This window comes from Medicago truncatula, chromosome 7 (assembly GCF_003473485.1).
Source record: "Medicago truncatula cultivar Jemalong A17 chromosome 7, MtrunA17r5.0-ANR, whole genome shotgun sequence".
In the NCBI taxonomy this organism is placed as follows: Eukaryota; Viridiplantae; Streptophyta; class Magnoliopsida; order Fabales; family Fabaceae; genus Medicago; species Medicago truncatula.
The window spans coordinates 23,825,581-23,841,476 of record NC_053048.1 but is presented as its reverse complement, the minus strand read 5'-3'; the positions used below and the strand labels follow the sequence as shown (position 1 = coordinate 23,841,476).

At 34.3% G+C, this 15,896-nt stretch overlaps 2 protein-coding genes across 2 annotated transcripts; one reads left to right on the top strand and one right to left on the bottom strand.

Annotated features, from left to right (window-relative positions):
* Window positions 1-1,709: 1,709 nt before the first annotated feature.
* LOC25499934 (acetylornithine aminotransferase, chloroplastic/mitochondrial) lies at window positions 1,710-7,135 on the bottom strand. Its single transcript, XM_013593011.3, has 3 exons — window positions 6,554-7,135; window positions 3,249-3,683; window positions 1,710-2,485 (listed from the first exon to the last, which is right to left on the bottom strand). Exons 1-3 carry the CDS (start codon window positions 6,995-6,997, stop codon window positions 1,952-1,954), a joined length of 1,413 nt encoding a protein of 470 aa, XP_013448465.1. The 5' UTR covers window positions 6,998-7,135; the 3' UTR covers window positions 1,710-1,951.
* Window positions 7,136-9,548: 2,413 nt separating this feature from the next.
* Window positions 9,549-14,412, top strand: LOC25499933 (MORN repeat-containing protein 1). The gene is made up of 3 exons (XM_013593010.3): window positions 9,549-10,778; window positions 12,630-12,891; window positions 13,860-14,412. Exons 1-3 carry the CDS (start codon window positions 9,859-9,861, stop codon window positions 14,037-14,039), a joined length of 1,362 nt encoding a protein of 453 aa, XP_013448464.1. The 5' UTR covers window positions 9,549-9,858; the 3' UTR covers window positions 14,040-14,412.
* The last annotated feature ends 1,484 nt before the right edge of the window (window positions 14,413-15,896 follow it).

Sequence of the window (15,896 nt, the reverse complement as noted above, 5' to 3'; positions counted from 1 at the left end):
TCTGAGAGTGACAATGATGGTGGTGGTGGTCGTGAGATTTGAGAGTGACGACAATGACGATGGTGGTGAGAACTGATGGTGAGGATGGTGGTGATGGTGAGACGAGAGTGTAAGAGATGGCGATGGTGGTGGTTATATCTGAGGGTGACAGTGGTGGCGGTGGTGAGATTTAAGGTTGAGGACAGAGGGCGACGATGGTGGGAGGGTGTGACTTGGTGGTGGTGTCCGATGAGGGAGAAAAAGTCACGAGAGAGGGGGAAGGAAGAGATAGAAGAGAGGATAGAAAGTTGCTTAGTATGTTGGACAAAATTGCCCCATTATACTTAATAAAAATATGTATGAGGTGTATAATGGGGGTTCGCCATATGGTGGGGGTCTGCCACATGGGGTTGTCTATCTACCACTAATCTCCTCACATTTATCCATGTTCACGAGTATTCACAAACACAAAAATGAACATACAGACAAATCAAGAATTCACAAATGTGAAAGAATAGAGTTTTGTGCTTTTACAAAGGCTCACAAGAATCCACTTCAAGAGGCTCACAACTGCTCCTTTTTATTCTTCAAGAGGCTCACAATTTCTTTATTCTTCACGACAAGAATTCACTTCATTTATTATTATTTTTTTAGTTAAAGAGACTCACAATTTTTTTAATTCCTTCATTCAAAGTGTACAGCACACCCAAAACAACTTTTAGAATTTCCAACACACTTAGTTGAAGTAGACATAGGTTGTCAACAAACATCACTGAAATAAGGACTATGTTGTATAACAAACATCATAGAAACAAGGACTATGTTGTATTTTGTTTTAAATCTTATTTGATCCTCCCTCTGATTCTTACATTTTATTGACTCCTCCATTGCTTTGATAACTTGATTGTTCACAATTGTAGAAAACCTGGCATATTCATCATCATGTTCGTATACAACTTATTTTAGGAGCAATTCCATGTTTGGATCCTAGTTACCACTAGTTTGTCGTAAGTCTGCTAACTTGCTTTAGATTTAGCCAACTCATACGCTCTCCACTTGCGGTTTTTTATTTTATCAAGAGAAAATTAAAAGACAAAAAAAAAAAAAAAAAACTAGTCAATCCGCTGCCTGGGGGCTGACCTTTATTTTGATCTATATTGTTAGCTTCTTTTTTTATATGATTGGATATGATGAATGGTACTAAGGAGTGAAGACTACAAACAGATTGAATACAACTGTTTATAAACATAGTTTTATGCTATTGCATTTCTAAAGTTTGAATGAAGCTTTTTGATTAAAAGACATGTGTTATCTCATTCAAACACTCTTGCATACACTGTGACTATAAACAGTATATAAGTTAATAATATCGATTCAAAACATTGTTAAGGTGAAAAATATGGAGTACATTTCATCATATTATATGGAATTGAGGTATACTTACAACTGAGAGCAAGTTTTCATTATGGTGACAGACCTTATCTGAAAAATTATAAATATAACCAAAAGATTTTCAAATATTTCATACCGATAATAAGGTCCAAAACTTTTTGAGAGCTGCTACTTCCCTCTGTTGTTTCTAAAAACCAAATCCATCCAGATTCAACGTTTCAAATGGGCATAAAACGTCATTTTACTGCAGAATCCAGACGAATCCGGTTTTTTGAAGAGGTTGAGGGGATAAAAGCAGCTCTCAACTTTTTTTTTCTTTTGATAAATGATAAACAGCATGAAAAATAAGAAAGCTCCCAGTTATTATTACACTTCAGATGGCAAAATAGCCACATGCATTTCTGACATAAAATGAAAGCAACTACAGAAATCATCTGATCTGCCACTTATTTATTATACAATAAATATTACATAGCCTTGCAACAATATTCTTAAAACAAACACAACATCTTCATGCAAGAAAGTCCATGATTATTTCATGACAACTTCCAGCATGAAAGAAAGCCTCTTTCTCCTACTTTTAATTATTGGCATCCAAAACATGCAAAGTTTGGCTTAGAATATCAGCTGCATGTTCAATCTCCTGTTCTGTTATAATCAATGGTGGAACAAGCCTAACAACATTACCTTTTCCAGCTGTCAATACTAAAAGGCCAGAATCTCGGCAAGCGTCTACCAAAGGTGTTGCGGACACGTCTAAATCAATTCCTATAATTAGCCCCACACCGCGAATCTCTTTCACGTGTCGATTTCCGCCCAATTTCTGTTTTAGTAGTTCTTTGAAGTATAAACCTTTCTTTGATACATCAGAAAGGAAAGTAGGTTTGGATATTTTATTCAAAACTGCAAGAGCAGCATTACAAATAAGAGGACCACCTGCAAAAGTACTTCCGTGGTCGCCATAATTTATAGCAGAAGCGACTTTCTCAGTTACGAGGACAGCTCCAATAGGTAGGCCTCCAGCAAGAGGTTTGGCAAGTGTCATTATATCGGGGAAGACTCCAAAAGCCTCATGAGCCCAAAGAAATCCTGACCTACCTAAACCACATTGAACCTACAAAATCATATAGAAATGATATATGCCTGTTAAAAGAAAGATAGCCAAATGAAACAATTGCAAATATGAAAAGCTATAACCACACTTCAAAATTATGTAGGTTATATATTACACCCTCTACCTCATATTAAGTGTCGTTTAAGGTTATGTGCACTTCTTAAGAAAACCATTGAGTGCACTAATTTCTATGATAAAATAAGTTTAATGTACTAAAGTACCCTTTATTAATAGTACTCGGTGTAGTAATTAAGTAAGTTGAGACTTGAGACACAATAAATAAAGGTATATTAGTGGAAAAATGTAATTAAAGTTTCACTTGTTTTCAAAAATGACAAATAATATGAGACAACAAATATTTTAAATGTGACACTTCATATGAGACAGAGGAAATATCATTCAAGCAGATAAAAGACATGAGTGGATTTACTATAGTTAGTTAGTCACAGTGCTACATTATTTTCAACTCTCATTATTATTCACTTTCAAATAACTGTTAAGAAAGATAACTTTAGAAAAACAATCACATCACCAACCATTTCAATTTCTGATGTACTTAATAGTGGGATATTAGAATTTGTTTACTTAACAAAATCATTCAATTCAATTTTTTTTTTTTTAAATTACCCTCTGCTGTATGCCTGCTTTGATTACATATGCAAATTTCTGAATTTTTTTTCTCTCTTAATTTACAAACACGACATGATGAACTCATTTACTGGCATACGAGTACAACCGGATACGAAGACTAGATAGCGCGTACCTCATCAAACACAAGAAGTGCCCCAGTTTCATCACAAGCATTTCGCAGAGACTGTAGAAATTCTTTAGTAGCACTGTATATTCCTCCTTCACCTTGGATAGGTTCTACAAAAACTGCAGCAATCTTGCCTTGCTGAATTAACTCTACAGCGGCCGGTGCATTTCCATACTCTACAAAGGTGACTCCAGGCATAACAGGTTCAAAAGGTGTTCTGTACTGCACTTTACTTGTCAAAGCAAGTGCACCCAGGGTTCTCCCATGGAAGCAATTGCTAAAAGCTAAAAACTCAGTAGCTGGAACTTTCCCGTCAGTACATGTGTGTTTCTGATATTTTCTGGAAAATTTAATAGCTGCTTCATTTGCTTCGGTTCCAGAATTTGCAAAAAATACACGATTGGCAAAAGAAGAAGCTACTAAACGCTTTGCAAGTTCTACCTGCATCAGTTCTAAACAAATTACAGATACAGATAAAATGTATTAAAGCAGCAATGACGAAACATAAAACATAGACCCAAGATATGAACTCATAGAAATTAATGTATCAGCTAGAGAAAATATTCAAATGAGCTGCATAGAACCACAAAGATTCTTAATAGGCCTTTTTCCGCACTATAGTTTTTCTTCCGATAAATGGAAATACAAAGAGTGAAGTAGGGATAACAGAACTTGAAATCTTACATTCTGTCATAATAAAAAAATGATGTCCACCTAAAATTTCTAAACAAAAATTAAGCACAGAACAACTCTTTCTTAACCTTCAGAACAGAAGATAATTTCAAAACTTCAATAAAAAGTTATTAGAGCCTTCGATTTCATTTATGCCTCTCCATAATTTTCAGTGGCAGCTAATTTTGAAGTTCCCCTTCCACCTTATTTTTCTGACAATTTCCCCTATCTAAAAGTACCTTATCATCCTTACCCAACTTCTAACCCAATGAACAAAGAACTGAAGAAGCGAGTTTCGGAACTAAAATTAACTTGCATTGCCGAATGACATAATGTATAGAACTGTCTCCTCTGGGGTCATCTCAATTTGACAAAAAGGTATCTGCTTTTCCGCATGTGGACAAGGGAAAATTCCTTATTCAATACGAGCATTATTAGAAGGGTCATGTGGACACAAGCTTTTCAGCATTTGAAAGACTAAGGTAAATATTTAATTAACTTTGGCACTTCATTGCCAAAACACCTACTTCACTACCTATACTTTACCATCGACATCAAAATACCTTTCTCAACCTTTCTTATGACGTCCAGAACTCAATCGGATGCAGACCTCAATAACCTTCATGAAACAAATCAGTCCGCTTTATTAAATAATAACATGTCCACCTCTTCATTTGAGATTATACACTCTTTTTAAGACAATATTGATCTTCAAGAACTCTAGATACCTCTGCAAATCATATTAAATGCTTCAATGTCTCTCTTTCACATTGAACTCTCGACCATATCACCATCTTTCAATGATCATAATGATTTCAATTTTCAGCTTCATCCGTGTGAACAGAGACACTGTTTGGAACTGCCCTCATTTGGCAGTTTGCCGTATGCAGATGTACAACTATATCTCCACATGTACCTGCAATGAATCTTTCAAGCTGCACTTAACATTGGCTGATTCCTTCTAAAATTAGGGGATTGAGCTCTACAGTCATAAAGGGCTTCACATGCGTTTTTAACAACAGCATATGCTTAGGGAAATAAATGCCTCGGACTATGCTGACCTGACTGTTCATCACATTTAAAACTTGGAAAAGGATGACAATCTCCAAAATTAGAACAATGAGGCGCAAGAACCCCATAATTGCATACACTGATTGTTTCAATCTGTCGGTTGAAAATTTTGCTTGACAAATTATTGCTTCATAATTGGACCCTGGCTCTCTTTTAACAGCATCAAATGTAATGGACAAGTTACTTGTTTAAAGTCCGAGTGTGGACAACGTAATTTGCACTATGTTCGGGATTTCTTCTCATCTCACTACTAAAGTTTTACAAACTAGAACTTATAAAGTTATTTCTTGTAAGCACTTCATACTCTTTCAGATTTACAAAAGTTTGATAATGAGGATTGATCGCCGAGTTTCACTGCAGAGCAAATGGTTCGTTATGAAATCAATATTGAAATTTGTCTTCACTTAGAAGCTATTGTAGACCAACAGTTAGAACCAAGTTCGATCACTCAAGTTTAGACTTTCTTGCACTCAAATAATAAAAATACCACCTTTTACACACCTTTTTAACAAAATTTAAGCACACGTAATTTTTCCATCCGTTCCTTCAAAAAGACTTATAAGGTAATCCAAAAGTCTGTAAAATAATACTTCAAACTCCCTGCAAATTAGCACTAACACCAGATGCTGACTAAAGAGGAATAACAATTTAAACCCTTTCCAACCACACATACCATTACTGACCTTAAAATAACTATACACAGACATAGCATACTAATTAAACTCAAAATATATATACTTACACATGTCCACAGTTTATAGAACAGTCCCGATCTCTTAAAAAAGTTCACACACTACTCTCCCTTTCCTCTCTTTCTCTTTTCTACCACATCACCCATCACATGCTCACTTTTTCACTTCATTTTCACTTTTCCCTTTCTATCTCTCTTTCCTACACCACTCCCCACTAGAGTTGTGAGAGATTTCATTATTATTATTATTAGACAAAAGCAAAAAGGCTTGCAACTTCCAATTATTTACAATAAACAACTATGAAAAGAACCCAACAATTAAACTTCTTTCTAACACAAGCCATTATCTTAATTCAAACAAATCATCACGAACACAACATAATATAATATCACTCTAAAATCTTCTATGACACCCAAAAACCACAACACAAATTATATCTTAAAATCACTTTTTTTTTTAATCTTCACTTTGGTCAATGCAGCACTGACACTTCAGATTGAAGACGTGTCAACTCCAGTGTCCAACACTATGACTGTCCAACACCGATACAAAATTGAGGTATACAGTTACATTAAATCACTTCCATTTTCTCAAAATGTTACTGGCTATGAAGCACGGAGCCACGGACACTCTCGGACTAGGCGTGTCTCAGTGTCAGACATGCCGACACGACACCAACACATATAATTACACTGAATTATGTTATTTTCTCAAATTAGCGTTGTCGGCGTGTCAGTGTTTTTGCCATATCCAGTGTCTGTATCCGTGCTTCATAGGTTACCGGTCTACCTTGATTTCTACTATTAAAGACAGCCTAAAAAACCAAAAACAGAAAGAATCTTACACTAAAAACCCTGAGCATATTGTTGTAATTACCTGAGGAAGAGAGTGATAAATATTGCTAACATGAGTAAGTAACCCAGCTTGATCAACAACAGCTTTCAACCAATCATCGTCACCATGACCAAGTGCATTAACAGCAATCCCACCACTACAATCCAAATACTCATTCCCTTGAACATCATACACTTTACAACCTTTCCCTTTCTCAAGCACAATTGGTGCTCTTGCATAAGTACCCACTATGTACTTGGCTTCTTCATCAATCACCTCTTTAGTCTTCTTCACACTGTCTTCTACAATTGTGTTTGGTGCTCCAACATCTACTTTAAGGGATGCGGTTGGTGGGAGCAGTGATCGAGGGTAGTGAAGAATTGGGGAGAAATGATTGTTGTTGTTGAAATGGGTGAGTTTGGTATTGGTGAATGATGATGAAGATTGGTATGTTGTGCTGTTAGCATAAATGTGGTGGGTCGACATTGTTGTGTTTGTTTCAGTTGATGTTTGGCTGCTGTGTGGGGTGGGGAATTAGGGTTTATGTATGATTGATTTGATATATGTTTTGTTTTGATAATTTTGGACACGTGTGAAATCTAAGCTCGAATAAACTCTGCTTTACTATTTATCTAAGCAGTGGCATCACTCAACTTGGATCAGAGTATCAGACCATCCCAACCTCAAGTTCTATGGGATCTTATAAGATTTATTTAAGACTCTCAATCTTAAATAGAAGTCACACTTTTTTAATAAGAAAAAATTAAAAACAATGATATAAGGCAAATTTTATGGTACACCTAATATATTTGAGTGTATCGGTATACTTATTCTTTAAATTAATAGTTAAATGAGTTGTTTTTGAAGAAAAATATTGTTTTTTTATCACTTATAATTATAATAATTAAATCTTATTCATCAAAAGTGTCAACGAAATAAAATTTATTTTTTTTGAATTTTTATCACTCATGGTTAAGAACATTGATTATTTTTTACGATAATATGTAAAAAAATTACTATGATTCTTATAAACAATGAAATGATGTTTTTCTTACGAAATGATGTTCTATAAAATATAAATATTGAAAAATAGCTATTTCTTACATGAAAAATGATCGTTAATTTGTAAAATCATGAAGCGAGAGTACCGGTACATCTCACTTTGTGAGTGTACCATAGAAGTTCTCATGATATAAAGTTATTAATAATTGATTAATGTGTCATATCTATGAAATTTATGTGAGATGTTGATTTGAGGAATCAAGTGTTTTTCTATCAAATTGACCCATTTAAGTTTCTTAAATTTTAAATAAATTGATCATTGTGGTCGGAATGTGAATCCGAGACCTTGAATATATTATGCACGGTCTCTACCAACTGAGTTAAACTTACGAAGACAAATTGATCAATTAATATAAACAATGTTTGCACAATAAAATAAAAATATCAATATTCTTCGTTTTCTTTATCATCTTCATATTCATACGCATCATTGTTCATTTTATCAAATTTAAGATGAAGTCATGTTTGAGTTCAGGCACATACATGATAAGATATTAAACTATTCAATTTTTAATTTTTAGATATAGTTGCTTTTTTTTTTTATAGTAAAATATCCTTTTAAATATAGTTGTTTGATCACCTTATAAATAACAATTCTATATGTCTCATGTTTAATGACATAGTTGATTTTTGTCCTTTTAACATATTTAATTATCTAGCTAAACCGCATTTTTCGCCCCTATGTTTTAAAATGTTGCAATTTTGGCCCCTTTTTAAAAAAAATGACAATTTTGGGCCCTTTCATCCCAAAATTGATGAGAAGACGCCACATGTCCCAAAAAAGGGGGTCATAATCACAACTTTTTGTAAAAATAAGGGGTCAAAAAGCATATTTCCCTTATGTTAGGAGGTCAAAAGAGCATATTTTCCTAAACATAGGGGTCACTTTTGCCATTTTTTTTTAATAGGGGGCCAAAATCGCAACATTTTGAAACTTAGAGGACGAAAAGTGAAGTTTAGCCAATTATCTATTGACAAAAATTATAAAATAAAAAGTTATTTTGAAATATTCATGGAACCATAAATCTAAAAATATCTAATTATCTACCGCGAAGATAATTCTTGTGCGGACTGGTTTGCAAAGACGGGTACTAGAAACAATGTCGACTTCACAGTTTGTAGAAACCCCTCCAGATTTAGGACCCCTTTTAATTGTTGATTGTAATGGTCGGTTTATGAGACCTTAGCTCTTCTTTCCTTTTTTCCTTTGTAACAAAAAAAAAATATGTTAACTGTCTCCGTGAGCATAGCTCAGTTGGCAGGGACATGCATTGTTATATGCAAGGGCCGAAGCTTGAATAAATGTTCAGAATGTTATATGAATAGTTCATATAAGTAATGTTATAAACACTCTTTTGTTTAATCTTTTTGTGTCTCACTATTTTATATAAAATCTATTTTCAAAATATCATTTTAATATAAATTTCACCCAATCATTAAATGGACGTTAAAATAATATCAAAAAGAAAATATCCATATCGGTGCTTCTCTAATTCACTTAAAAAAATAAAAAAAGTAGTACTTCTCTAATTCATCTTATTCTCGAAATAGATCAATCATTATGGATCATACAAATTACTCAATGTTTATCGGTTGAGTCAATGAGTTGAATAACTTAACAATAATTTTTTTTTGGTAGATAGACAAAGTTACAAAGCCATTATAAAATTCACATCCATAAGTGGAGGTATCGGGTTAGCATCCGGTCTAACAATTTCGGCATTTTACCGGTTAAATTCTAGGATTTTGTTATCAACTAAATATTCTGATTCCGATCGAGTTAATGACTAATTCAAATTTCATATATCCGTGGCAAACACGCACAAGCTACAATTACATCTAAGCCTTTCAAATTTCAAACTCACCAATCATCAAATCAAAATGTTTCCTTGAAGTTAACGTCACAATTCACAAACAGTCCCAACTTCTAAAAGGAATATCCTTTTATTAATTAATCATCAATTTATTGTATCATAATTTTACACACACACCCCTCCCATGTTTCTTAAATGTACTTTCCTTTTTTGCTTTTTATGTCTCAATGGTGTGCTCTCCAATCATCATTACCGTAAACTCCTCCCACGCCCCTATTCTTTCTCAAGCACACAAATCAACACATCCATTTCAAAAGATAATAATAACAACAAAAAGAGACAATCTCTAAACCCATAATCCATTTTCTTCAAACACAATTCCTCCTCATAATTTCACAAAAAATAGAAAGAAACTCGTATGTTCAAACTAAAAAATTCATTCAGCCCTTATCGCTTCGATTCGGTAATGTGATGCATCAGAAGAAATCGGAGGTGCAAATCGGAAAAGAAAGCGTAGGCGTCTCTTCCGATTTCAACCCAACACCACCAATTCAACACAACCATCAACAAACCTCTCAACGTCAACACCTCTGTCCACGTCATCACTCCATCGACATCTCCCCAACAGAAATCATCACCCGTCCTTCTAACAAACTGCCTTTCAAACCGCCGCAAAATACGGCCTTCCATCATCTCACCCTCTCCGCCTCTGCCGCCACCGCCTTTCGCATCATCCGCCGTCTCAAGAAGCACCGTTCTATCCTCTTCATCTCTCTTCCTCTTATCTACCTTTACCTCCACGCTTCACGTTCTTTCTTTCTTGATTTTCTCACCGCTTTTGCTTTTTCAACGGCTTTGTTGTTTTCTCTTAATATAGCTCTTCCTTCTCTACGTTCCTTTCCTCTTCATCTCAATTTGCATAAAATTCGTTCCTCTTCGTCGTCTCATTCACGATCTCCCCCTCCTCTTCCCGTTTTCTGGACCATAGGATCCCGACCCAAGTCAGAGAAACGCCTTGGGTCGGGGTGCTGGGTCCAGGTATTCGGGAACGGGGACGTTTACGAGGGGGAGTTTCATAAGGGGAAGTGTTCAGGGAGTGGTGTTTATTATTATAGTATGAGTGGGAGGTATGAAGGGGATTGGATTGATGGGAGGTATGATGGGTATGGTGTGGAGACATGGGCAAGGGGAAGTCGTTATAGAGGGCAATATCGACAAGGATTGAGACATGGGTTTGGTGTTTATAGGTTTTATACTGGGGATGTTTATACTGGAGAATGGTCTAATGGACAGAGTCATGGGTGCGGTGTTCATACTTGTGAAGATGGGAGTAGATATGTTGGAGAATTTAAATGGGGTGTTAAACATGGCCTTGGTCATTATCATTTCAGGTTTTTTTCTTTTCTTTTTCTTTTCATGTTCATGTTTCCCTTTGTTTAATTCTTGTTGTGCTGAATTGTCTTATATTGTTGTGATTATTAGGGTTTTAAATAAAGCTATGTGCCCACGATTTAGGCCGTGATATGATGTATTTTTGATTTTGTTGAAATAGCTATGTGACCGCGATTGAGGCTTATGTAGCACTTACACTAAAAATTCAAGTCGTGTCTGGTGACACACATTGGCTGAGCCAGAATTATTGTAAAGCCTGGGCAAAAAAAAATTGCAACACATTTATAGTGGTTTACATAAGAAATTGCAAGCAAATAATAAAAAAAATCTAAAGAAATTGCCCAATTTACAAGGGTTTATATAAGAAATTCATAGGAATTTACATAAGAAATTGCAAAAAAATTGGGTCGGAGCCCGGGGTCGCCAGGCCATAGAACTGCCCATGGTGACACATGTGATTTACATTCAATTATTCCAGTTTTTTAATGGAAAATGTTAACGAGTGCCCCCAGGGCACTCTTTAAGCACCTAAAGTGGTAATATTCTGTGAAAGTTTGTGCATTTATTGCATTGGAAATTGAAGTTTACTTTTTTTTAAAATAATAATTTCTTTATTAGGAATGCTTAAAGAGTGTACCGGGGGCACTCGTTAACAAGACCCTTTTTTAATTTATGGCTGGTGTTAATGTGTCAATGCCGTGTCTATTGTGGCTGCATCGGTCACTTTTGACCGTAATTTCAAACGATATCAAGGATCACAACCTTTAACACAATTGTTATTTGAAATCCGAATTGTGATATTGTTGTTTTGAGGATGTTCAGTTTTATAGAACATTTGTAGGCTTTGGAGAAAATTGGATGGATTTGAATCTTCCAATATGGTAGATTTGTGCATTGATTGTAGAAGCCATGGTGGGTTGTGTTTATTAAGGATTGAGAGTAGGTTGAGTGAGAGGAATATAACTACTGAAATGGACAAAATGATGTACTGATTTTTTTTTTTGAATAAAAAGTGTAGCCTAGTATGCATATGATCTTTAAGGATTTTTTTCACTTTCGTTATTCTATTCATGTGAAAAAAAAATGATATTTCTTTCATTAAAATTTTATTTGTTTCAAACTTGACAACTATATTATACCACTAGGCACAAGTCATACAATGTGAGTGACGATATTTTTGTTTTATTTTTAAGTTGTTGTCATGAATCTTGATCACTACTTATCCCAGTCCATCTTGGATTGCTTTGTGTTTACGTTGTTGTATAAAGAACTCTGATGGCGTTTTTCTCTCTTGTGGAATGGTTGAGATGTTGTGTATTCCATTTGTCTGTTCAAATCCTTTTAGTCAATATAGGCTCAGGCTGGTTTGGATTGCTTCTAGCTTAATAGAGCTTGTCAATTATATGGTTATTCACTTGCGAAAAGGTCTTTCTATGTTCTCTATGGGAAAGTTAAATGAGAGAATTTCTGAAATAATTGAGATGCACATGCTAATTTCAACTTACTCTTCTAATATTTCTTCTTCCACAAATTTTGTCAGAGAAGTTTAATCAAACTGACTTTAGTTTAAATGATTAGCAGATAGAGTGAGAGACTACTGTAGCAGACCCCTATAAAATGGTGTATGTTAGATGGAAATAGGATGAGAATTGAGAGAAGAAAAATAGAAATGAAAGGGTTTAAATAATTGGAGGAAAACAATCAAGGTGAGTTTTTGGTTTTGAAATAGTGGTGAAGTCGTGGGATAGGAATGAATTTCAATTGACTTATGAATAGAGTTGTTTGATACCTTTCTCTTTGCCATAATATGTTGGATTTTTCATTGTAACTAAAATCTTATACTTAATCAGAAATGGAGACACATACGCGGGGGAATACTTCGCGGACAGGATGCATGGATTTGGGGTATATCGTTTTGCAAATGGCCATCGATATGAAGGAGCATGGCATGAGGGAAGAAGGCAAGGGCTTGGAATGTATACATTTAGAAATGGTGAAACCCAATCCGGTCATTGGCAAAATGGAGTGCTTGACATTCCAAGCACACAGAACACCACTTACCCTGTTTCTCCTGTTGGTGTCAATCATTCCAAAGTACTCACTGCCGTGCAGGTACATTCTTTGTGTTTTATGATTTCGCTTAGTTCTTGTTAAATGTTATTTTCCCAGCTAGAACATAAAGTAAAGAATAATGAATAATGTTGAATATGTTCTCTTACACTACAGTGTCCTTGATATATCAGATGATCTGACTCTGGATGAGTTTGTCATTATCGGTTATTTTGAACGTTATAACAATTTTGCTCTATCTTTCTTTAGGTGGTATTATTATTAATCGTTTTTGATGACTCATTCCATTGCGTTGACCAGTTCCGTTGTTGGCTATCTCTTATTGGTTTTAATTTTTTATTAGTAAAACTTCATCATTTTTATATTTTTAACCCTTTATTTTAGTTTGAGGGAGGATTGGTTATGGTCAAGGTCAGTTAAGTATTTATTGCCGTAAGCATATGTTTTTCTTGAAGTAGGTCTTGGCTAAATATTTGTTGTGATTTGAGTGAGCTTACAAGTTAATGGAAGAAAACAGGATTGTATTTATATCAAAGCTTAGGGTACAGGCTCCATTTTGGACATCTTATTGTGTACGCATAAACATTAGCACAATATTGTAAGAGGAAATAAACCAAACAAACTACCGACAGTTAGACATTATTATTATTAATTTACTGCATTACGATCTTTCATTTTCATTTTTGAAATGATACATGTTAGTATTTTGTTGAGGATTGGAACTGAATTCTCTTCGTCCTTATCACTCCACTTATTAACTCCCTCACCCTAACCACCGAGTCGACCTTATAAACTTAATTACCTTTCATTTTTCATTATTAATGAATAAAGTATTTCTGATTTGTTTCAGATGTGATGTATAAATAGGATATCCACAAACACGAATTTGTTCAAATAAACAATTCCAAACCTAATGGGTCGGATCGATGGGTCGAGTACAGTTATTAAAAATAATAGTAAAATATACGTTATTTACAGCAATTAATCATATTTATTTGTTTCGCAAATAGGAAGCAAGACGAGCAGCAGAGAAAGCCTATAATGTGAGCAAGGTAGAGGAAAGAGTAAACAGAGCAGTATCAGCAGCTAACAGAGCAGCCAATGCAGCTAGAGTAGCTGCTGTCAAAGCCGTGCAAAAGCAAATGCATCATCATGTCAACAATGAAGGTTTCCCAATTCCTGTCATGTAACATTATTAACTTCTGCGTTTATATTAGTAGAGAAGTTTGAGATTGTTGAAGAGGAGGGTTGGTAGCAACACTAGTTCATACAACTTCATGACCATTGCGACCTTCTCTTTAGCATTATGCTTTCTTTGAAAGAAAGCAGATCTGTTATCTATCTGCCACGGTCCTTGTATAGAGGGAGGATGAGTGATAGCATATTTATAGATAAGTTTTTTCAATTTTGCCCCCTTTTACTACAATTTTGTAAAATTATATAGGTGTAAATGCTGGTGTGCAGGTAAAACCTACCAGCTACTGTTGTATTATTATGGTTTGGTAAGAAATAAGAAGAGAAACATATATTATATAATATAATTTTAATTTTTCTCAACTTCAAGTTAACTTGCTGGAATTGACTTGGGAATGGTCTGATGTAAGTTTATTTAATTGGAAAAATGTATTGCTATTAGTTAGACACTTATCTTAAAGAGTTGGAGGGATAAATAATACTGTTACCAAAGCTGTATAAGCCATTTCCTTTGTTTTCCAGGACTAGCTATTGTTTGTTTCTTTTATGAAACTACGCATAGTTTATTAGGTTGGTTCAGGAATGGTGATATCAGTATCGAATACTATGTTCGTATATATGAAGACCGTTTCTTTTTCAACCCTCCAACCTTTTGGTACACGCTATTTAGATTATAAAATCCAAAAAAAAAATAGAAGGGTGTTTTAATGTGTTGTGGAGATTCTTTTAATGTGTTCCGATGCTTTTTCAGATTATATAATCCGAAATCAGTAAGACACATGGAAAATTAGTATAGTGGAAAAAGAAACACTCGTATGTATGGAACGCTCGATATAATGAACGAAAAGTTAATTAACATGCAATGGAAAGGCTTAAAAGTAAGATGTTAGATAGTGAAGTTAACAATGTGGAACTCCTAAGATAAGTCAATATAACAATTAACAACTGTTGTCACGTAGCCAGCAAACACAACCCCTCCTTGTCCCTCAAAATTCTTTGTTCTTTCCTTCTGTTCGTTTGCTTTGACATTGCTGAGACCAGTTTTCAGCTGTTGGTAGCTCACACACGAGACACGACACAGCATTCTCACCAGTTGAAAGCTTATTTATATAAGCAAGTTTGATTCACCCATTGCGTATTATATTAGCATAAATTTTAAGAAATAACAAAATTTTCTGTGTGTATTTTCATTCCTTCTTAAAAAAAAACATAAGTATTTCTGTTTTATTATGCTTTCCAATGGCACACAAACATATAAGGACTAAGAAGCGCATAATTAACATGGTATAATACTTCTCGACAAATATATATAGCAGGCTTAATTGCAATTTTGGTCCTTATATTTTAAAATTCGAAAGTTCTGATTTCTCTATCATATTTTTGAACTAAAAGTTAGTTATGGATGTGTTTTAAATAACGTGGTTTATGATCGATGAGATTAAAAATCAATATCAATGAAATTGTAAGAAAACTTGCTTACAAACTTCATTCAAAACATGTCATACCTTCATATTTTAGACCAAATATTTGATAGAGAGATCAGAGTTGTCAAATTTTAAAATAAGATGACTAATTTTTAATTAATATCATTTAATTTTATGCTCATTTATTTTATTTTATTTTTTTATGTTTTGTGAGTGTGCCCAAATTATTTTGATTTGGGGTTGTGGACTTTCTCATAGAAGTATTACTCCTTAAACGAGAAAACTATTGATCCACTTATTTTGTCATAATCAATTAGATTAAAAAAATAACTAATTGCGTCCTATGTAATTCAGATTATAGAATCCAAACGGCATAAACACCCTATAGAAATGTTCAAAAACACTTTAAAACATTTCGGAATTTAGAAT